Genomic DNA, 23,304 nt, shown 5'->3' with positions numbered 1-23,304 from the left:
GTTGTTTACAGCAATAGAAAAACACAGACTGTAAATAAACCAATAAACAAAGAAAAATGACAAACTGTGTTTCAGTCATGGACCAATCCTGGTTACTGTGACTGGCTCATTTGAAGGTACAGTCTGTGAGCCATGTACCCTTTCCTCTAGCCTCACCAAGCCCTCATACCTGCAGATAGGAAGAAGACAGCTAGGATGGTGTGCCGCTGCTAAGATGTTCTCCAACAGCAGTTCCCATCCTTGCTTCCATAGTGCAAATGAAATTCTGCTACCTCAATATCTTTGTTTGCTTGAAGGAACAACATAGTAGGTTGAAAAGAGTCATCTTCCAGGCTCAATCCATCACCTGTTGGCTCAGTAGACGTGATGCCATTCTGACAACTTGAGGGAGAAGCAGTGAGCAGCAGACTGGCCACATATAGTGGAGGTTGTACAAGGCAAATGAGATGTCATGTTGGAAGAAAGGATAAAAGAGCTAAGGATGCTGGGCAGGGCCTGAGGGTAGGGAAGCAGCCCAAAGAAGCAGTGAGTCTGAAAGACAAGGGAGTCTAGAATCAGACATGCTAAAGGAAGGAGAGGGCAAGGCAGCTAGATGAAAAAGCAGAAGCACAGAAATAAAATGTGCCACGGGGTGGGGTGGAGGGAGCCTCAGATGTGACCATCAGGACCGGAGCACCACATAATGATACGTTATTGGTAGGAAGGGAAGCTTTGAAGGCTGAGTGGTACAGAGGAGGTGTGATGGAGGCCCCTCCAATTTAAAGTGGGTGAGGACAAGGGTTTTGTTTAATAGCAAGCAGCATCTCCACCTGAAGATGCTGAGGGTCTCCAGGCCTAAGTGAATGTGCTTCATACAAAATGGATATACATTTGAATATTTCATACCGAACTCAGACTGAACTCCAGGTTTGGTGTTCAGAGACTCAGTTGGCTGCTGTTGCCAGAACTTTCCTTAAGCTCCAACACCATCATTGATATGTTAGCGGAAAAGTTCCAGGTGGCTGTTCTGGCTTCTTGGCGTTGTCATGAGGATACTGTCCATGATCTATTTGGGGGACAGGGTTGAGGAAGAAAAAGTACCAAAAATGTGAATGGGTCAAGAGACAGGGTAATCTAAGCCTGCCTGTCTTCTCTCTGGATCCTGGATACACAATGCCTTTCGGCAAGGAGATGTGGACAGGGTTGTGTGTCCTCTGTCCCAACAGCATCTGAACGCTACAGCCTGTATTGTGCCTTAGTATGATCGATCTTTTGCCTAATTCTTCTTCCAGGCGTGTTGAAGGCAAGGGGTTCCTCAAGGAAGGGGGAGCCCTACCTGAAACACTAGAAATTCAGTTCAGCCACTCCTTAGAGCTTCTGAGATTTCGACAGGCATTGCTCTCAGACTAGGATTAGTCATATAAGGGCTGGAAACTTGCTTTTAAGAAAAGAGTCTGAGGAGGCCAGCATCTATGTCTAGTTCCCACATTTTGTGTGACTACAAAAATGCCATGTGCACACATCTGTGCTTGTGGAAAACAAAAAACGGGAGCTTCTGTGGGTCTGAGAGCATGTGGGCGCAAGAGTCGAAGTGGGAGGAGGACTGTCTTACCCAGTCAAAGTTTTTCTTCTTTCTTTTTACTTTATACCCTACCTTTCTCTTCAGTAGGGATCCAAGGTGGCTTACATAATTCTTCCATTTCATCCTCACAACAACCCTGTGAGGTAAATTGTGCAAAGAGTATGTGACTGGGCCAGAGTCACCCAGCAAGCTTACATGGCTGAGAGGAGATTAGAATCTGGTTCTCCCAGATTCTAGTCTGACATTAACCACTGCACCTTTCTGGCTCCCAAGCTTGGCACTGCTTTTTCTGCTTGGCACTGCTGCCGGTGTGGTGAAATGGTTAAAACATCAGACTAGGATTGTGGACTCCTGAGCTCATTATTATTTATTTAGAAGATTTACATGCTGCCTCTCTCGAGACCAGCTCAAATCCCCACTCAGCCATAAAGCTCGCCAGGCGACTCTGGCCTGATGACTATATCAGTGTAACTTATCTCTTGGGGTTGTCATGAGGATACAAGGTGAAGAGCCAAGCGTGTTGCCTGAGCTCCTTGGGGAAAAGGCCTCATAAATCGTCATAGGAAAAAGTGCCATTTTTGTCCCTGCTCCAGATCCAGCAACTGCTGCTTCTGCTCCTGATGCTCCTTTGAAAGTGCAGAGTGTGGAGGACTTTGTTCCCGAAGACAGCTTGGACCGCAGCTTCCTCGATGACCCCATCCCGCATAGAGACAAGGGGAAACCTCAAGCTAAGCTGCGCACTGACAGCGATAGGTGAGGAGGCACACAGTCAGTGGATGCTCTTCAGTTGCACAAATGAGGGCAGTAGCAGGCACGACTAAGCACCCTTCAGTAGTGTTCACTCTTGGCTAATAGGAGCACACCCCTTACTTGATCCTTACAAGGAAGGATGATCTTCAGGAAAGTTGCATGATGATAATTGGGAACTCTCCTCTGCTTTCTGGCTGGGGAGTGGTCATCTTCACTCTCTCTCCAGGCCTGCACAACTTGCAACCTGCCAAGCTTGAATATAGTAGACAGTTCCGTTGTGGCCTACCAGGTGCTAGAGCAGTGAGGTGAGACAACCCCTTCCTTCCATCCCAGACCAGTTGTTTTAGGTTTTACAAGTACTTGTTGAGCTGCCATATGTGGCTGGTGGATTGTTTGGTTTGGTGGTTCTTAAATTGTACAGTTACCTGCTATTTGATGTACTGATGGCCTTTTAGAAGCTATTTCCTGTCCATTTCCTGATCACACTAAGAGCTCATACCTCCCTGCCTATCAGTCCAGATCTTCTGTAGATCTCCACCACTATCTCCTTCAGAGGTGAGGTGGGCGGTCACAGAAATAGGGTGGTATGGTGGCACCTCAGCTGGGCACCTAACTGGGTAGTTTTAGGTGCAAGATTTTTTGTTTACTCAGCAGTTTGGTGGTTGTTTGTACCTCATCGGTAGCTTTATGGTTTTTACTTTTCATGCTGACTTCTATGCATTGTGCTTTTGAATGCTTTTTTATGCTGCTAGAAAACAGTTCTTTTTATTACGGATGGCTTTCACAGTAAGCAGCCTCAGCCACTTGGGAGGCCAAGAGTTTGAGAGACATGAATCAGTAAAATACTAACATGAGCAAACACTTTAGGGTTAGGGGTGCATACTCTCCCTCTTCACTTCAGCACCTTTCTCAGACCTATCTTGCATGTCCTGAAAAATCACAAGAAAGAGAACACCTAGAATTGCATCACTTCTGGGGCGTGTTTTATCTTTATCAGTAACTCTCTTCACATTGATTACCAGTATGTCAAGGAGTTGCCTAGTCTCCTTGGTATACTCATCTTCTAAATGCAGAGTTTTTTTAAACGTGTGGGAAGATTCATTCATGCCTCTACTTGCACTTTGGTTTGCTCCCATGTGATTTCTGAAGATACAGTTCTGTCTTTGAGAATAGAAGTGGAATTAAAGCACATTTTATATAAATGTGGCCAGAGGGAGGAATCATGGACTTCAGATTTCTTCCCCCCTCTCCTTTGAGATCTTTTTGGACAGCAGCGCTGCTTGTATCTGAACAGAGAAGTCTCTTCCACTGCTGTGGGTCTCTTGTGGTTGGAAACAAGACTGCTGCCAAGATTCTGTCCTCCTCTACACAGCTGGGCGTGAAAGTTTGTATTCCATTACAAACTTGAAGCTGGGATGAAGGTCAAGATTGCAGCCTTGTTTCTGAGAAGGGATATTGTCTCTACACCATTGCTTGTGCTTTTCTTAGCAGGAGACATGAATTCCCATTGCACACTGGGCCTCATTGTTACAGGTTATATTCAGGACATGCCTCCTTCCTCAAATCTTTTCCTGGTTGCATGTCTGTACCGCAAGATGAGGCCAACTCATTCTAGTCACCAAGTTAGTAGGTTCCCAGTTGTTCTTGCCTACTTGGTTTAGCATGTTGTGGGCCACTGAGATTTTTCTGTCCCAAGTTAGTATTCATTTGGTCTTGTCAAATCTTGTTTGCTGCTGTGCTTGTTCTCCCTCCCTTCCATCTCTTTCACTTCCTTGCTTTTTCAAAGCAGAAGCTAGAGGGAAGCAGAGAGTCTCAGCTTCTGTTCTCCATGGATGCTGGCCCAATTTGTGAGCCAGCACACTGAACAAGCCTTTTTGAACTTGTTTTTGCAGACACAGAAGCTAAGAGTTGCCTTACTAAAAACCCAAAAGAAGCTGGAATCTTTGGCATGCTGAATTCTGCCTTTGGTGTAAACTGATTGCAGATAGGGGCAATTTCACAGTCTTCTGGAGAACCCTGGGGTTCCTCAGAAGCATACTGGCTTCTTGATCACATCAGTAATGGAAAGTGAGTTTCCCTGGGGAAAATAACTCCTGGATCATTGCAACTTGATATGTCCACACAATGTGTTCACAAGGGAGCAAAGTATATGTTCATTGGGGTGCTCAGTCAAGTCAGCTGTAACATACCAAGATCTAAATAGGCCTGTTAAACTCTCCATAGTTCTGTTTGGATATCTGGCTGAACCATGGTTTTGCATAAACCATAGTTCAGAACTCAAGCCACGGTTTGAGCTTCTAAATCACAGCTGGCAACCCAAAGTTTGGAGCTGCTCATTCACTTTTGTTTCCCACCCAATTCATTTACTCTTTGTGCTGCAGCTTGTGGAGCTGGGAGTGATGACCGTAATTATGGTTTGCTCATTTAAATATCATGCAAAGCTGTAGTTGTCATGAAGTGTCATTTGCAAACCACCTTCAAATCACGTTTTATGGTTTTTAGGCTAGTGGCAGACCATGATTTGCCAATTCAGGCAGCTAGCTGAGCTTTTTTAACCACAGTGTAACACATTAGTTAATGTAGAAAGGCTTCCTGGAAGAAACTTTGAAAGCTGCTGTCTTATGCCACGAGATGGCTGTTGCTTTTCACTTTTCAGGGTAGGTGGAGAGCATCTTCACTCCTGTCTTTTACATCTGACATTTGCATTTCTACAGTGACAGGGACGTTCCTGGAGGGAACCCGATGGTTGCTGGTTTCCAAGATGACCTGGACTTGGATGACCGTGTACCCAGCAAGCCCTTACCAGCAGCAGAGCTGGTACCAAGCAAAGACATTGCCCTGTCAAGTGATGAGGAGGAAAGGGAAGAACAACACTCCAAATTCACTATCATGGCTGATGAAGATATTGGCTCTGAACAAGAGGCGAAAAGGTATGAGGCAGTCAGGGTTTGTGATTTAGGGGGGTAAAGTGAGTGGACAGTGAGACTTGGAGCCTAGTGTGATAGGCAATTAGGGGCAATGTGAGTTTGATTGTGGGGCTGGCCAGTCAATCCTCTGCCTGTTATCTCAAGACTGCTGCCAGTTTCGTGCACCTTCACTTCACGTCTGACATGCCCATTTCTGTTGATACGCTTCCTCTTGATCTGGTTCAGTGACGACCTGGGCAAAAGTCTTTGCCAGTTCATACCACTGTGGGGCAAGGGGTGCTTGCCGAACAACCTCTCCTTTCTGTATAAACAGGCCTTTCTGCCGTTCCTGGGCCAGTTGAGGCCTTGCCTTGGTCAACCACCCATCTGCATCTTTCTCACTTATCCTGCTTAATTGTATCGCCTCGGGTTTTGTGGAGTTCATGTCCTTGGTCCTTGCACAGGGCTGTTTTGTCTTCACAAAGAAAAAAGTTTAAATATGTCTGGGCAATCCAAATTCTGGGTAAAGAAAAGTGACATTTGGTGTCTGGTATAAATTATGCAAATATGCATAATGCAGTCGTAAGGTCTAATAATTTGCTTTCTTTAAAACAAACACTGCGATTTCCGGAAACTGCATTTCTCACTTGCACCTTTGCCCATGCATAATCACACCAGGCATACATCCTCAACTTTTTATTTTTCAATGACCAAGCTACAGAAAGTTGAAAGGCTGAGAAAGGAGAGTTAACTTGAGTGTGTCTTCTCACTCTTTTTTTTAGGTCTTCCAGAAAGCCCGTGAAACCCCACAAACCAGTAGCTTCTACCAAAGCAGTAGACTCGAAGGTTCCTGCTGGCTTACCTGCTCAGCTTGAGTTTGAGCAAAACTGCAGCGCCAAGTTTTCCACTGCTGTTGTTGGCACAGAGGCTGCCTCCTCAGCATCAGCCGCACCATCCCGTCTTCAGAAGGCCACCACCCCGGCAAAGCCCTTTGCTTCTAAACATAAAGGGGACAAACGAGAGGAGTCAGACAGTGATCCAGAGGGACCAATAGCTACACAAATGCTCTCATTCGTCATGGATGATCCAGATTTTGAAAGTGAAGAGTCAGACAGCCAGAAGAGGAGAGTGGTAAGTCCATTAAAGGCCATGTAGGATAATTGGTCATAAGATGGACAGATATATTTGGCGTCCGAAGTTTACACTGCAGAATTCTGCAGTTCTTAAAAGCTTCATATTTACGTAACTCTGGTTTTCCTAAGGCAAGCACACCGATCTTACTTAGCTGTCCTTTGGGTTCTAAGAATCTCTGGCATTTTTCACTTTCCAACATACCTTTGAGCCACATGGACCAGCAATTTCAACAAAGATCTGAATTTCTCTATCAGTGGGAGAAATCCTGCCTGCAGTGAACACAGTTAAACATTTTCTTTCTTTTGGGACTTTTTGCAGTATCCGAGAATGGAGCCCACTCAACTTAAAAGGGTCACTTTTTTCCTGGCCAACGAGCGCTTACTGAAACAGCATATATTCTGAGTTGCCTTCAGTATCATTTTGTTTAGGCTTTGCAGAGTAACATCTTGCAATTCCTTCTCCCTTGCTGCAGGCAACTGTGTTCTCTGGGCACTGGGTTTTCCTATAATAATAGGTGTGAACTTGTCTTCTGAACTCCTGTATGCAACTTAGTGCTTTGGCCTGGCCCTGTTCTTCAGTGCAATAAATGCAAAGCACGGACTCCTCCTGCTGGCTAAAGTCCAAGATGGAGATGTCCACTGCCTACAATTATGAAGTGCACAAATTCTGTGCAGGTTTTCAAAGGGAACTCCTGAGCAATGAGAGCATTAAAATGGGGCTTTGGTTGAGTGGAAGCTGATGCCAGGTTTGCAGAAGGCAGCCTTTCTGAGTGCGGCCCACTCTCCTTTTCAGTGATACTGCATTTCCCATCTTGACTGAGCCACCTTGCTTGGCTTCCTTGAGCACCAGCCCATCTTGCTTCCGCTTGTGCCCTGCTAGTGCCTGCTGTTTTTGGCACTGGCAAGGCAGCTGATCCTTCTCTGGAGCCAAGGCAATGCTGAAGAACAGCAGGAGCGTCCAAGAAGCACTGCATTGCAGCGTTTCTGCAAGATGCCTCTTGGCAGTAAAAGCTCTTTGCTTGTAGTGCAGAATGCGTTGGCCGAGCTGTGAAGCAGCAGGAGCTTCCTTCCCAAAAGGAAGCAGAGGGGGGAAGGAGGGCATGGAAAGTGGGTTTTACTGTAGCCCCCACTGAGAAGGATGCAGGTTAACCGGTTGAAACCCCTGCTGGAAAATGTAACTATGCCTAGAGATTGCCAAACTGTGGGCAGTTCCTCCTGTCAGTCATTGTGGCAAGCTGGTTTCTACCAAGTGCAGTTCCCTTTCTAGCTGTGTTAGAGAGGACAACATTGAAAGGGGTTGAGGCTTGCATGTAGATGTCACAATGTATTGTGTGTCTGGGTTTCCTGCCTCAGGTTCTGGTTTTCTGGGGGGAAAACAGGTCTGTAAATTTTCCAAATAAATAAACACATACTTTAAATAAATACATAGATTTCAAATGGAGAACAACTGTCTAATAGATAAAAGGCATCTAGTTGTCATTCTGAACAAGGTGCAGTGGCTAGTTTTTTTAGAAGGCTGTGGCAGGGGCCATTCTAAAGCAGTAATTTCGCAGTTTGTCTCTGTGCTCTCTTTCCTGCACGATCCATGCCCACTCCCTGCTGAGGCAGATCTGTCCTTCCAGGGTTGCAACTTCCTTGTCTCCATGGCTTCAGCATGTCCAATAATCACATCCTTTCTTTCTGCCTCATGAAAACTATAGGCTGAATTTTCAGAAGCGGAATAAACATGTAACTAATGCTCTAGACAGTAGGGGTTAGGAGAATGTGGGTGGTCTTAGCAGAATCATCACTGCCCCTGAACTTGCAAGGGAATACAAGGTTGCAAGCAGCATCTTTCATGTACCTGGGTGTGTGTTTCCCTCCAGGACGAGTTCCCTGTGCGAGAAGACCTCTCTGACATCTCTGATGAAGACACAACTTCAAAACCCCCACAACCATCAAAGCCAGCGATCCATTCCTTCAAGCTGAAGAATGATTCAGATCTCTTTGGCCTGGGCCTGGATGAACCAGGTCCCAAGGAAAGCAGCGAGGAAGGTGAATAGAGACGCGGCTCATCGCTGTCCCTACTGAGCAAATCTGTTGGCCAGAAGTGCCTTTGCAAGTGAACTGGACTAGTAATGCTTAAACTACAGAGGGCAAGCTTTAGCATTATGCAGGGCTCTTCTTCCAGCTAGGTCTGGAGAGCTGGCAGCCTGACACAAGCTCTTTGACAGAGCTTGGCTTTTTTTGCTTGGTTTACTCCGTCTTTAAAAAACTCCTTTCTGTCCCAAGACAATGAACGTTTGCTTAAATTGAAAGCAAGCCATCGTTGTTGATACTTCCTCTTTATTTCTCGCACTGTCTAAAAGCTGCTAAATCAGAGTTTGCAAAAATACTGCAGCAGTGATTAAGAGTAGCCTACTCTTCCTCCGGCTGGTTGGTGCTTCTATGCAAAGGAAACTCCCCCCCATCCACTGCAATAAAATTCCAGCTGTTAAGATAATGATGTTGGTAGCCATTAGTTCCATTTTATAAGGCGGTAATTTGTGCTGCAGCAAGAGAGTGTGGAGTAGCAATAGCAACTGAGTCTGGAGTGCCGGCGGCCTGACACAAGATTGTCCCCCCTCCCCGCACCGTCCCTAGGGTCACCAGATAAGGGGCATCTTGGCATTTCCTAGGATGCAGTTAACACTTTGATAGCGTGTGATGTTGGCTGTGTGGTTTTTGCTTGCAAATACACTAACAAGTTGGCTCCCCCCACCCAGATAAAGAGAAGCAGTCCTCCAAAGAGAAAAAGAAGAAAAAGAAGAAGAGCAACAAAGAGGTATTTTACCCCGTGTGATACTTCGTAGATGTGCTTGAGGAACCCCGAGTTCTTTATCCTGGGCAGAAGGCCTGTGGTGATGGGGGAGTGTGAGGAGGGGAGGGTCTGTGCACAAACACTGTGCACAAAATGAAGATATTTGGATTATGCTGATATATCCCACTAACTTTATTAAAGACACACACACTTCCCTGAAAGGGACTGAAGGCTACTCGTGTGGCACTTACTCCTTTTATACTCACAACAGCCCTAAACTTGAAAGAGTGACTTGTCCAGATCACCCAGTCTAAGTCCCACATTCTGTTGAATTCGCCGCAGTAAGCTCATTTAGGAGCCATGTTACACTTCACCCTTAGTTGAAGGATAAGCTGTTTCTCTAGAACTTGTGCTCCTCATATTCCATGGTGATATTCTTTACTTGGGGATAATTTAGGGTGAATTTTTAAATAAGGTTTGCTTGCAATGATTTTCCACCTGTGCTGCAAGGAACCCCTGGGGTGGGGGGATTTCTCAATGGTATTGATGAATGAGCGTTCCTGCAAGACAGTGCCCCCTGGAATTTGTAGCTGCAGGGGAACATCCGTTGATAACGCAGGTCATGTCAGATGCCAGCAAGGCCCAACAGGCTTGATCAGCATGATGTGAGCAGGGCCGGTCTGCCCATTGAGGCCGGTGAGGCAGCTGCCTCAAGGTGCTAAGGCGCTGGAGGGGCGCTGGCCCTGGGTAGGTGCACGTACCACGGAGCTGCCGCCGCCGCCACCAGCCAGGAGTGCGTGCTGGTGGTGGCAGTGTGGGGCAGCTGAGCAGGCAGCCTCCCGTTCAGTTGCTCTGCGGGCCAGGTGCAGCCGGTGGCCAGGGCGGCCGGCTGCGCCTGGCCCGCAGAGCAACTGAACGGGAGGGCTGGAAGGCCCCCATGTGCGCACCCAGCCCCTGCGTGATGGCATCACACAGAGGCAGCCCATAAGCTGCCTCAGGTGCCAGCGACGCTGGAGCCGGCCCTGGATGTGAGACATGAGTGGGGATCCTAGAACCCATCCTGGAATGTTCTTCAGTGTCCTGAGGTCCCACAGAAGACAAGTTGAAAACTTGGAAAGCATGGAGTAAAAGAGCAGCTGGGTGCATGCTCCAGAAAGTCACCTGTTCAAATTGCCCCTCTCTGTTGTTGGGCAAGCCTTGGCCTTTCATTTTCAGTTGGTGTGAAGGGAAGAATACTCTTCTCTCTTGATGAAGGGAATACTGGGATAAAACCCCCGGTGGCTGATGAGAGGGTCCTGGATTACTGATTAAGGACTCTGGACTGTGTGCGGAGATGGGCAGCATGAGATGTTGAGCCCACGTTAGACCCGAACCGCTTCAGGTGGCAGGTGGAAAACCCTATGGTTGAATGAGCTGCGCAGAAAAGAGGAATTTCCTATAAATGAGAAGGAAGTGAAATTAGAATCTTTTTTGGTGACATATTAGGTATTCGTGCAGAAAACCTTTTTAACCTGAAAAGGACCCTTTTAATCATAGGATGTCTCCCTTCCAGCAGTCTGATGTGGTATTGTCCTGAAATGGTTTTTAGTGCCTCATCTGCTATAAGCACATCTACACTTCAGCACATAAAGAGGCTTCCAACAGTAATAAAAATGTTATCTTAAAACTATAAAACCAACATCAACCATAATAAAATGTAAAAAACACAGCCTGCTCCTGAAAGATCAGTCCATCTCAAGCATTCTTCAAGCCCAGCAATAATGTCATCATTAAGTTTCCTAACATTTCCTTTAAACTTAAAGTTAATTAAGAAAGGTTTAGTTTACTATGAAATGCATTAAGGCCCCCATAGCACATATTACAATGATAAAATTCTCACCTCTATCTTCATGAGATTTCAATCAGCCAAACATCTGCTGTCTGAGTTAGCATTTTTATGTTATCTTATTCTTATACAAAAATCTAAGATCTTTTTCATGTGATAGCATAGATAAACTATGATTGGTTTAAGAGTTAATTAATTATTCATATTTTCAGACGTGACATTCTAATTAGCCAAAAAGTGACACTATATCCGGCTGCAAGATAAAAAATATAAATCAGTAAAAATGACAGAAGTTAAGTGAGCAGATCATCATTGGTCTATTCTATGATTAGAAAATATTTATCCTAATACTGCCCACTATTTTTAATTAGCTGTCAAAGATGAAAGAGCAACCATGTGGTTATACAACAAGTTAGAAAAAACTACTGTAAAGTTCATGCAAAGTTCCTATAAAGTTCACTAGAATACATGTGTGTCACTAAGTATAATGTGCTCTAATCCATATTACTGTGACGGGGCCATCTGGGCTAAATACAGCTGGAAGAATGCCATTTTTGCAGCTGCATTAAGTTGCCTCTCCAGCAGTAAGGTTCAGTACTGAATCATCAAGGGTCAGCTGAACCCCATCAAAAGTGGGAAGCACAGTGTCCTCCAAGACCTCATCCTTCCCGACCAACATTACCTTTGTCTTACCAGGATTCAGTTTCAGTTTAGCCATGTGACCATAGCAGTCAGGCACCAGCTCAGGATCTCTACAGGAATAAAGAACTGGGTATTACCAGCATATTGATGACAGCCTATTCCAAAACCACGAATGACTTCCACTAAGGGTTTTACATAATTTGAACAGGATGGGCTAAGGCAGAGTCTTGTGAAAACCCACATAGAAGGTCGCACACTGATGGCTGAGCTCCAACAGCAGCTCTCTGAGACCTACCCATAAGGACTGATTTAAGCTGATCCAAAGCACAATGGAGGTATGGGGGGGGGGAGGTTTTCCTGAAAATAGAGACCTGTTCCCAGTGAACCTAACATCCTCGTTTCTGAAACCAAAAATTCCTTTCCATGTTGCAGTAGACTCAGAGAAGACTTTGCCTCCCCTCCAGCAGACATGGTGATAATCTTGTTTGCTGGGGAGGGTGAGCTATTTGCTGAGTAGAATTCTCACCACCTTAATGTGCTGAGCTCTGTTTCTCTTGTTGGCTACATTTCTCACAGCATGTGGTATTTGTAACTGATTTTCCTGCAGTCAGCTATGGGTTAACCACCCTCCCAGTGCCAGTTGAGGTGCGCCAGGCAACTTCTGCTTCTCTCTGCTACTCCACACTGTTGTATCTAACGTAGTTGAAATAGCTACTGACTGGACATTTGGGATCCCTAATCCCTCCAAACATTTTTGCAGGCCTCTAAAATGAATTGTCTTTCCTGTTTCTTCCCTGATGCAGGAAGAAGAGAAATCAGTGGCAAAGAAGAAAAGCAAACACAAGAAGGTCAAGGAGAAAGAGAAGGAGGAGGGCAAGGAGGAGAAGAAGAAGAAGAAGAAGCGGGGCCGGGAGAAGGACAGTGGAATCGATGAACTGGAGGCCTTTCTGGGGGGTGGAGCGGGTGTCAGCAAGCTGCGTGGGGGCGGAGATTATGAGGAACTGTAGCCCCATTCTGCCACGCCCACATTCCGCAGGCGCTCCTCATGGTAGGCTGCCAGAGGGCCGGATAGGTGAGGCTGTGGCCCTTTCTGCCACGAAGACTGCTTGAAACGCAGAAGGCTGGCTGGATCAAGAGAGGCTTACTGCCTGGGTGGAGGAATGGTGGTGAAGCTCAGTTCTGGAGTTACTTGGGGAGGGGACAGGCCAAGAATTGGCTTGTTGGCTGCCCAAGGCTCCTAAGTCCCTGGCTTTGCAGCCTCCTTCCTGAGAGACCACTGGGTCAGGCTTGGCCAAGGGAGGAGCAGGGGTACACTCTCCTAGTCTCCCCAGCGCACATCATTTGTCTCACCAGAGCAATGGAATGGATGGCAGCAGAGTGCTGCTCTTGTCCTCCGGAAAGAACCACATCTAATTATGGATTTGTGCTATTTTTTTACCAGAGAAGCAGTTATTGACTGGCTCGACTGAGAGCCTGCAGGAGTAATGCGGTTGAGCTTCTGAAAGCTGCAGGGTTTTGGCAAGAGTGGGGAGGCAAGGGGGGGGGGGAATGGGAGGCCATTCATGTTGTTCTGTAGCCCAGTTAGCCTTTCCTGCTGCTGCAGGGATCCAGAGGACCCCATTGATTTCTACAGCCCCAGGTGTCCCTGACACTGCTTGTAAGCTGCTGTGCAGTTTGGGAAGGAACGGCAGAGTTGCCTGTTAAAAACTTAGGAGAAAGCCCTGCCCCCCTTTGCCCCCACGCCTCCCTTCGGTGTTGTATTTTGCGTATCTTGGAAACCAGCCCAGGAAAGTACCTCTCAGGGACTGTCTTCAGCGCAGAAGCGGAGTTAACAGAAATCCAGAGGGTTTCAGGGAAGATTTTCTTTTTGTATAATGGAAGCTGTTTGAAAATAGCCCCCTCAGCTGTTAGCTACCTCTTAGCAAAGAGCTGGGGAGATCAGCAAGAGGAGGGGATGACTCTTCTTGTTGTTGGTTCCATGTTAATGGCGTTGAGCCTCTGATCCCATGGCTCGTCGTCCCCTGTTGCCAGAGCAGAGCGCACCTCATCATGTGATTTTTTTTTTGAAGGGTTCTTTTAAGTCTGGCCCCCTGAACTGGTGCATGTTCTTGGCTGTGTAAGTCATGGCCGGCTCCAGATACCAGTTTGCCTGCCTGTCTTGCCTTTCTGTGTTGAAGTGCGTGGCTCCTGCAACCCTCCGCACACCTCCTTTGTGTCGCTGTGCTCCCACACCCCAAGCCTGCCTGCCCCAACCTATCCCAAGGAAAACTGGTAGACAGGTCCTAAGCCTTCCGTTGCCTTTTTGTGTGTGGATTGGATTTGGTTTATTTTTAACATTCCCCCTCTTCCCTCCCAACTGTCTGCAGAGGAATCAGGTGATGTCCAAGATGAGTTGATTCCCCAGCGGCTGCTTTGGCTCCAGTCTCCTCTTCAGAGGTTTATTTCCCTTTGAGAAACACCCTTGTGATAGTTTGCATATCAATCCAGCCGCCACGAGTCTTACTGCATGAACTGATCATCTCAGGAACGTTCTCTCACTGACCCATCCTCGAGCTCTTGATACATGAGGTGCTTGTTGTAGCGGGGGTGGGGGGTGGGGAGCAGAGGGAGACTGTGCATCAAAATATCTTCAATCATCCCCACCCCTGGGAGGAGAAGCCTGCCAGGGTCCCTTCTAACCGTTTCTGTAAGCCCCCCTTATCTAGAAACTCATACCTGAGCCTGACTGAGTTCCATAAGAGTGTCTTGGTCATGTTCCTTTTTTTGTTTGTTTGGGGGGAAACCCCAATGGTGCACTCCATTCCAAACCTATAAAGCTCTCAGTTGAACGACTATGTCTGTGTGTAGTTTGTGCATTTTGGTTGTGGGAGTCTCGGCCCCTTTCTCCTGTTCTGTCTTGATTTTAACGTGGCTCCATCCTGGCCAAGCTACAAGCCAGGCTTGAGTGCACAGTTAGGTATTACGATGGTCTTAGATTTTGTGTTTTGTAAAAATAGAGGGGGAACCTTTATCCCTGTTGGCTGCAGGGGAGAAGAGCAGCAGTGTGCCCACAATGCAGCTGGAATTTCTAAAGCCAGAGAGGTGACAGATTTTTCTAGGGATGGGATCCTGGCTCTGGGATGCTAGGCGACTGAGTTCTGTGAGACTGCCTGGATGAAGTTCACACTGGATGAAGCTCTGGGAAGCCATACCGCTGGCTGACCTTAAGAAAGGCACAAGTGCTGTACAGAACAAACCATACAAGGTCAAACCAGCATCCTGTTTTCCAATATGGTCAATCAGATACCGCCAAGAAACCCAGGACTTAAAATATTTTATTTATTTCAATTTCTATTCCACCCTCCCTGAACTAGCAGGCTCAGGGCGGATTACACTCTGCAAAACAACACACTAAAAAACTTATAGTTTACAATTTAAAACAGCCATATAAAACAGTGCAATATAAATATTTAAAAGGTACAAGAAAGCGGTGCAGGAATAGTCAGTTAATCAGTCTGCCACCTACTCCACCGTATTAAAATTACTTGAGTGGTTGGTTAAAAAGTTTGGTGGTGGATGCCTCTGGTAGGGAGGGCGTTCACCTCTGTTTGGCTGGTGGGGGCCCAGCTCCGCCTCAACCACACGCCTGGCAGAACAGCTCCGTCTTACAGGCCCGGCAGAAGGAGAACAGATCCTGCTGGGCCCTGATCTCGTTGGAGAGAGCATTCCACCATGTTGGATCCAGGACCGAAATAGCAGGACCATCATCCTGTGACCTCACAGCAACTGAGGTATGTTTTGCTGATCTGTCCTGGCTAATAGCCATTGATGGGCCTCTTCTCCATGAACATGGTGCTTTCCTAAGTCAGTTGTCTGATGCGCTGCATCTAGCAGGGATGCTGAGAGCGGTGTTCTGAATATGTACCAGGGCAGAGTTTTCTGGAGTTTGGGGCGGACCTGATTTATTTAGCTACTTATATACTACTTTTCTCTCCAGTGATGACCCAGAGTGGCTTACAACATTTTTCTTCCCTCACAATAGCACTGCCTGTGAGGTTAAAGTGAGAGTGTGACTAGCCCAAGGTTACCCAGGAAGGTATGGCAAAGTGGAATTCGAACCTGGCTCTCTCATCCGAGTTCAACACTCACCACTACCATGATGTCTCGTTCTTGCTTTTGAGGGCTTAGCAATGTGAGCCTGTCAAGAGGGGGAAAAGTGGGGTGCTAAGAAAGCACCAGTTTTCTTTAAACTTGGGCGGGGGGGAGGCCGAAGGGAAGTATATTTTCAGATGGAGGAAGGCAACTAGTGGCCAGGTGGGGCATGGTCTGCCTTCCCTTTCTCTGCATCAAGCTTGAAGCAGAATAAAGAAGGCACAGTTACTGAAATGTGCTTAATTGATTTGTTTTGCTTGATGCCTAACTGAATTTACAGACCAAAATTTCTCTTCTGGCTGAATCTGAATTTTGCATTTAATAGACAATGGACTTAATTCTAGTTGCAAAAGCCTCAATTTATTGCCGGCTTTAGGTGACTAGAATTTGCAATAATTTATAATGGATTAAAAACTGGTCATTGACATAGGTTGGCAAGTTGCCCTGGCCATGGCTGTGCTTTTGGGATGGGGTTTTTAGAACTGGCTTCTTTTTGTCTTCCAGCCTATTCTAGGAAGAAAGAGGGAGAACTTGGAGCAGCGGGGCAGGCTGTCTTGTTCTGTAATGCATTTTCTGTTCAGGAGGGGCTTCAGTATGGGGCGGGACAGGTGGGCAGTCTGTTTTATGCCCTTGCTTTGTCTGCTGTGTGTGTCTGCTGGGTGAGCGATTGCAGCATGTGCCATTTCTTGCATGACTAAAAAAAATATATAGATGTCTTAAGGAAGGGGTTACAAGGAAATCACATCCCCAACAAGCAAGTTCAGTCACTCTCTGTCAAAATCACTCACTTGAACATTGAGATGTCCAAATGGAATTTGGAACACGTGATGGGAACAGAATTCTGTATCTCAAGCTCAGATCTCAATTTAATGCCATCCATGCCACATGCTTCCGAGGTGGCTGGAATCCATCTACCATTCACTCCAATCCACCGTCTTCCCTTTAAGCACTAAGGTACTTTAAGAAAACTCAATATTTTAATTGATCTTTGAACTTCAAATGCAGCTTGGCTAGCCCCCTTGTTTTTATATTATATAGTTAGATCTTTATACCCTGGTTTTCTGCATAGTGACTTACAGCATCATTCTCCCTCCTTTATTTTATCCTCATAACAACAACCCTGTGAGATAGGTTAAGCTGCAAGAGTGACAAGTGAGCTGCTATGGCTGAGCTGGGATTCACAGGTGGGTCTCCCAGAGCCCAGTCCAGCATTAACCATGACACTGTGTTTGCTCACAGTGCAGGCGTGGGGTAAAACGTGTAAAATATGTTACAATGTGATATCTAGAGCAGGGCCTATCTTAACATTGTGCTTTGCTAGTTTATCTGGTGTCATTACCCTGTATTGGGCTTTACAGCATCTGCACAAATAGGGCCTTTCTACAGGACCAAATGGGGACAGAGGAGAGGGTTGCAATATTGAATTGGTTTTAGAACCTTGGTGTCACCTTAAATTGCAGGCTGCACAATTTAAAAAAACACAGAGCCTTCAGAAACAAAATGCGCAGGTGGCAAGTACTTAAAAGTGACTACCATTTGGCTGGTACCCATATTCTAGCAGTATTCTCTCTGAGCTACTTATTTTCACCCCATTTTCAAAACCTTGTATTTAGCAAACATTGTTATGTATGAACAGCTAAAGTAAGTACTAAGTGTTAGCAGCAGCAATTTAAAAGTCTAGGCAATCAGAACCTAAAAGATACCTGTTGGGAAGTTTTCCTAAATAATAAACTTTTCAGGTGGGTGGGGGATGATTGAAAAGGGTCAAGGCCGTTTTCACAACAGCCTCCATAAAAAAAGACCCTGCTGCAATCTGGCTTCACTTTGCCACGCAGCCTGAAGCAAAGCTGGTGGGTAGCTGACCTCAAAATGTATCTGCCCTTACTCCCTTTATTGATAAACATGGGGAATAGCAACATGCCATGTTTCTAACAGCACATTAAAAGACTGCTAAGATTTTCTTGTAGCATAAGTGAGCTATTGTCCGCAAAAACCTATGCCGAAGTAAAAATGGTTTGTGGCTGCTGCAACAGACTGACAGCTCCCTCCTTTCTGAATCATGAGCTCCTACAGTGCATTGTAATGGAAGTGTATATTTTACATGTTTAAGACCCCTCATTAGAGCTGGAAATTCCCCCCTCCCCTTTAACAATGCAGTTATGTGACCTGTTTATTACTCTGCGCAGTTCTTGTGAGCTTGTATAGCTTAAAAGCTAAAAATGTATCAATGCTAACAGGACCTTAATGTTTTATATACATTTTCCTACGAATTCAAAGGACATGCTACCATATTTATCAGAAGAAAGGCAACTCTGCATTTTAGATGACCCTCATAAAAAATTTTATACACGAGGAGGATTTTGTACTGAACAAAACTGTGACTTCTATGTGAATATAAGATGACCTCTTTTTTCGAACAAAAACGAGTCTTGCATTGTAGTAAATACAGTATTTGTGTAGGGAGAAACAGCTGCATCCTCTTCTTTGCTTTACAGTGCCATGATCTCCTAAAGCATTTCATGCAGTCTTTACAAACCTATGTCTCCCCTCCCCAGTTGTCTTCTCTGTAAATACCCATGCTTCGGCCTGCTATACACTTTCGTCCTAAGGAAGGCGCTCCAGCTTCTGCATCTTTTTAATTGTCCTTTTCTCTGTTTGAATTCAGGCTAAGACCTGGGCATTGTGTCTGAGTTGAAATGGGAGATTGTGGCGGGGGGGGGGGCGGCGATTGCAGAGCAGGGCTGTGTTTGAAGTGTGCATGCCAGGCTTCCCTTGCCACCCACACACTCCCACCCACCACTGAGCAGGGTTGCTGTGGCAACGTGATAGGCAGGTGTGTATGTTTCAACTAGGCATCTCTCTTGCACTGCTCCACAGGGAGGTGGCAGAAAGGAAGGGGACAGATACCTGGGTGGGGGCACCCCACCACAAACACGGATCAGAATGGGAGGAAGTACAAGCTGCGTTTAGCAGCTGACTAAATTGTGTAACAATGGATAACCCCTGAAATACTATAAGCATGGCCTTGCTCCATTAGACCAAAGGTCTATTTAGTTCCACATCCCATTCCTAGCAGCAACTTGCTGTATATTGGAAGAGCTTTTAAGCTGCACATAAAGGTGACTGCCCTCCCTATTTGTCACTAGTGTCTGGTATGCAGGTAGACTGCTTCTGAACATGGAGGGCTGCTGAGCTCTCATGACTGAGGCTAGATTTCTACTCTATGAATCTCTAATCCTTAAAAAAATGTATCTTTGTCTCTTGACACTACTTTCAGACAACTTTTATGCTGGATATTTGTCAATTAAATGGGAGCTATCTCACGTAACTTTGGTTCCAGAATTTCTAGACCTTGAAGTTTTTTTGTGTGTAGATGTAATAAAGATAATTCTGGATTTGTAAAATATCAGACCCCCCCTCCCCAAAGAACCTGGGGGGGCAGTTTCTATACAAAAGAAACATTCCACCCTATGTGAAAGTGTGTATCTAAAGTTAGAATGTTTGAAACAGGCTATAGGCATCGAGAAACGGACTGGCATGTTACCAAAACCAGATGTCTTAGCCTGAGAGAGTGATTTGCCTTGTGGTAACGAATAACCCCCAAACAGAGCAAGCGAGAGTGCCACCCTAAGCCCCAGTGAATTGAGGGAGTCTCCAATACCTTTTAACCAGGACGTGCTGGGGTGCCAAGTGATACCCCCTCCCCCAAAATCAGAAGTCTTGTCCTGTAATTCTGACACTGCTGGGCAAAGCAATAGCTCGTGTTGAGGAATACTCTACATCAGTTCTAGGACAGTTGCCTGGATGAAGAATTTTTAGTTGACCTGTTTCCTTTTAAATCAATTCCAATAATTTTAAAATTCAAATATGTAATACTGGTCCCATTTTCAAATAACAAACCCAACCTCAGTGGCTTCAAGAGGAAAGGGTGACTCAGCACAGAGGTGTGAATCTTGCAGTCAGTTGAAGCTGGTGCTGCCGTTACCTTTCCAGGTTGCCTGGCTTTGTATCAACAAATGTGGCTCAGATTCTGGGCAGGATCATGAAATGAAGGGTGGCATTTGGCAGTACAAGAAATAGTTGCATCAAGCAGGCCTGTGCAACGAGGCATAGAAGAATCTCCTTCACCCACCGCTGCTCTTCCTGCCCAATCCTCAGCCAGAGGAGTGCATTGATAGCAGGATCATACCCAGATGGTTCTAAGGGAATCTGCATAGAAGTGGTCAGTAGCTCAGAGGCAGAACCACATGCCTTGCCACTAGAAGGGCCTGGGTTCAAGCCCTGGCATCTCCAGTTTAAAAGACAACAGATAATGTGGAAAAAATGCCCCAGCAGGGACCCTGGAACAATACAAAGCTAGGCAGAAGCATGATATTAGGCAGCTGCTTATTATGGATTGGGTCCATAGTTAGAGCACGTGCCTCGAGGGTAGAGGGTTCCATCCATTGTTTGATCCACGGCTTTTCCCTCTCAATGGATCTTGGGTTCCCTCTGTGCCCAATGCTCTGGAAAGTCACTGCTTGGCAGAGTATATAGTACTGGGCTAGGAAGACCAGTGCTCTAAGCTGCTGTAAGCAAAGCAATTCTATTAGTCTTGTCTATTAGCCGTGACAGCCAAATGGAGCTTCCTCACACAGAGCCATTCTGTCTCTGAGCTTCCATTGTTGGTAAACAAATGCAAGATGGAGCTTGGTCTGAGCTGCTTAAAATCCTTAATGCTGCAGGGTTGGTCCTTGAGAAGCTGAACACTATAGTAGGCACCTGTGATGGTGCTGTAGCTTGGGGATGGGGGACGGCAGAGAATGTTCTCTACCACAATGTGTAGTGAGCATGAGATATACACTACCCTGCCTCACAATATTTGCACAAATTATAGAATCTGTATAATGTTTTTGAGAAGCATATTTGTGTTTTCCCCTGTGCAGAATCATAAAATCTTTGCTTGTAATCTAGTAAGGGGCAATTAGGAATGGTCGGTGCACAGTATGCGCACGGCTTAATAAATCTGATTTCTGCTCTGCAGCCACAGTGCAAGCATATAACGGAGACTCTCTGGCTGTTGTTTCTAACTGCTCGCTGTGCCGCAACTGATTCCGCTGGGGATTGCTGCCTAGGGGAGCGCTCTTGTACCAAACAAGCCCTCACTTACTGGAATGCCAGCCCTGGCAACAGGAAATGATGTGGTATGAAAATTCAACCACCTGGAGCGTAGACTGCTTCCCTACCCATCTTTCATCACCCCTAAAAAAGAAAAAACTCAATCCAATCTAGTGATACCAAGAAGCAAAAGTAGGGTTGCTAACTGACCAAGTGAAGAGAGAGCCGGGCCGGCTCCTAGGCCTCTTTGTACAAAGAAACCAGCAGGCTGAAGCTGTTCACACCATGAAGAGAAGAATGTGCTCCTTGCTAAAGGTTGTTGGTCAAGGCACAGCTACAATGGTACCAGTACTGTCGAGCTGTAGTCCTGACTGAGCGTGGTAGAGGTGCGGGGGGAGAGGACACCAATAAATATGAGATGTTAGAGGAACTTTTTTCCGGCCAAGGTTCTTACACCCTGGCTGGCAGTGATTCGTGAGGTGCTGTTCTTGTACCCCTTAATCTCAGCTCCCCGCCCCCCCCCAGTTACATCCAATTTCCTCCTAACTGTGATTATTCTGGAGGGAACAACCCCATGACCCTTTACTCAAGTGGCAAATTTAAAAGAAACCACAAAGGAATGCTTGCTCTGCAGCACATTTCCCTGCAAGAAATGGGAGCTTGCCCTGCAATGTGACAGGGCCTCTGGGTGCTGGGGAAGAGTGCCTAGAGAAAGCAGTAGAGCTTGACTCTCTTACCCTCTGATTCTGCCAGACCCTGCTTGTGCTGGGCAACAGGAGATGACCCAGCATCCCTAGTGGGTAGCAGGTCCTCAGTCAGGCCAAAGACTTGGGCAAATGCCCAGCCATGGCAGTCCTAGATGCTAATCCTGTGTCTGTCCACCCCACCCCTCGCCACACCAGGATAAATTTGCTTCCTTCTCTCTTACATGCCCAATTCTCTCAGGATTTTTCCTCCTGCCCAAACTATTCTAATAAAATGTGTACCAGTGATGCTCTTTCTTGAAAGGATTCAAGACAAAGGTATGTCTCATAATGAAAAATACCCTACAGTAGCCAGAGTGCCCTTTTCACCACAGAGCAATTGCAGATAGTCCACGTGAGCTCAGAATTCAGCCTTCCTGCTAGGGTAAATGGCCTCAGTGTCTCTTCTTTGGAAGACTTCTCCCCCTCCTCTGTAGCATTCTGAGAATGCAATGCAGGAAGGTGTGGCTTCTTTTTTTTTTTTAAGTTACAGGATTTGGTCCCTCTGAAGAAATTTGATGCCCAGGAATGCAAAAACTGCACATCTCAGGAGCCAGGGCGATGCCTTTGGAGAACAAACTTGTTTCTTGACTTATACAGGTGCCGGTAGCAAAGCTTATTGTTTTTGGCACCAGCAGCTGCTGAGCACCTGGACTCCTTAAACTGATGCTGGGGATCAGGGGTGTCCATGCCCCTGCCCTAAGAAGCTCTCTTGTTCATTGTTCCCCTTTCTTCCCTTGAGGCTCACGAAGCCTCAAGTGTCAGTAATGCCCTTCATCTCTTTTTATTTGGACAAACAAGTCAGTCCCTTCTCAAAAGAGTAAATGGATATAAATCTGATATCAAAAATCACAACATCCAAAAGCCAGTGGGAGAACATTTTAATCTGCCAGAACATTCTAGTGCTGACCTAAGAGCAGTAGTTCTCAAGCAGAAGCTTCAAAAGAAAATTACAATGCAAGATTGCTGAAATTGAGTTTATTTGCAAATTTGAAACAGTGGGTCCCTCGGTTGAATAGGGACATAGGATTTTTCTCACATTACAGATGCTAATTTTCTGCACTTTGTACCTATGCTCTATCAAGCTATTTACAACATGAATTATTGCTAGCTATCTGACACTAATTTATGATTCCTCTCCCACCCTCTGCCTGGATTATAAGCACTCCTTCCTTTTTCCACTCCTTGTGTCAGGTGAAGGTAGCTTTGACTCTTGAAAGCTCACGTCCCGGAAATCTAGTTGATCTTTAAAGTGCTACTGAACCCAAATCTTGCACAACTGGACGTTCGCAGCACTTGGTTTCTCCTCCTCTCCCCTGGGTGCAGCCTCCCATTGCTCTGGTTCAGCAAAACCACTGACAGCTATTGGCAGCAGCGGCATTCAGACCTTAAAGGGTCCAAACTCTGTTGCTGCTCTTGTAGCAATCCTCTTGGCTGCCACCATCACCATGGCAGGTTTCTCTGCTCTCACATCCTGTGGGTCTCTGAGTGACCATCTTGTAGCTCCCAGGCAAGTCCAGGCAATGGGGTTGGGGTGGGCTCATTCACTCTCAGATACCCCTCTCTGTGCCTGCAGGTTGTTCTTGGACATACTGATCCTTTTAAACTACAGCTTTCCTTTGCGCTTCTGGTTTTTGGCTCTGTTCCAGTTGGGGGAAGCATGTGATGTATAATAAGGACAGGGTGAGTTCTGGCTGGCAAGAGTCCATGTTTCTGCTAGCGTTGCCACTTCTGGGT

General features: G+C 46.1%; 1 protein-coding gene across 4 annotated transcripts in view; it reads left to right on the top strand.

The window, feature by feature from the left end:
- RABL6 (RAB, member RAS oncogene family like 6) overlaps window positions 1-14,424 on the top strand; it is a 40,709-nt gene extending 26,285 nt beyond the window's left edge. For all 4 annotated transcript variants that reach the window (XM_054997680.1, XM_054997677.1, XM_054997678.1 and 1 more), the window contains 6 exons: window positions 2,155-2,314; window positions 5,026-5,241; window positions 6,000-6,348; window positions 8,216-8,384; window positions 9,095-9,153; window positions 12,400-14,424. In XM_054997680.1, the coding sequence (XP_054853655.1) occupies window positions 2,155-2,314; window positions 5,026-5,241; window positions 6,000-6,348; window positions 8,216-8,384; window positions 9,095-9,153; window positions 12,400-12,603 (1,157 nt within the window). In that variant the 3' untranslated portion in view covers window positions 12,604-14,424. The remainder of the gene's footprint in view (window positions 1-2,154; window positions 2,315-5,025; window positions 5,242-5,999; window positions 6,349-8,215; window positions 8,385-9,094; window positions 9,154-12,399) is intronic.
- The last annotated feature ends 8,880 nt before the right edge of the window (window positions 14,425-23,304 follow it).

This window comes from Eublepharis macularius, chromosome 14, assembly GCF_028583425.1.
Source record: "Eublepharis macularius isolate TG4126 chromosome 14, MPM_Emac_v1.0, whole genome shotgun sequence".
Lineage (NCBI taxonomy): Eukaryota > Metazoa > Chordata > Lepidosauria > Squamata > Eublepharidae > Eublepharis > Eublepharis macularius.
The sequence above is the reverse complement of the archived record's forward strand: the minus strand, read 5'-3'. Positions and strand labels throughout refer to the sequence as shown.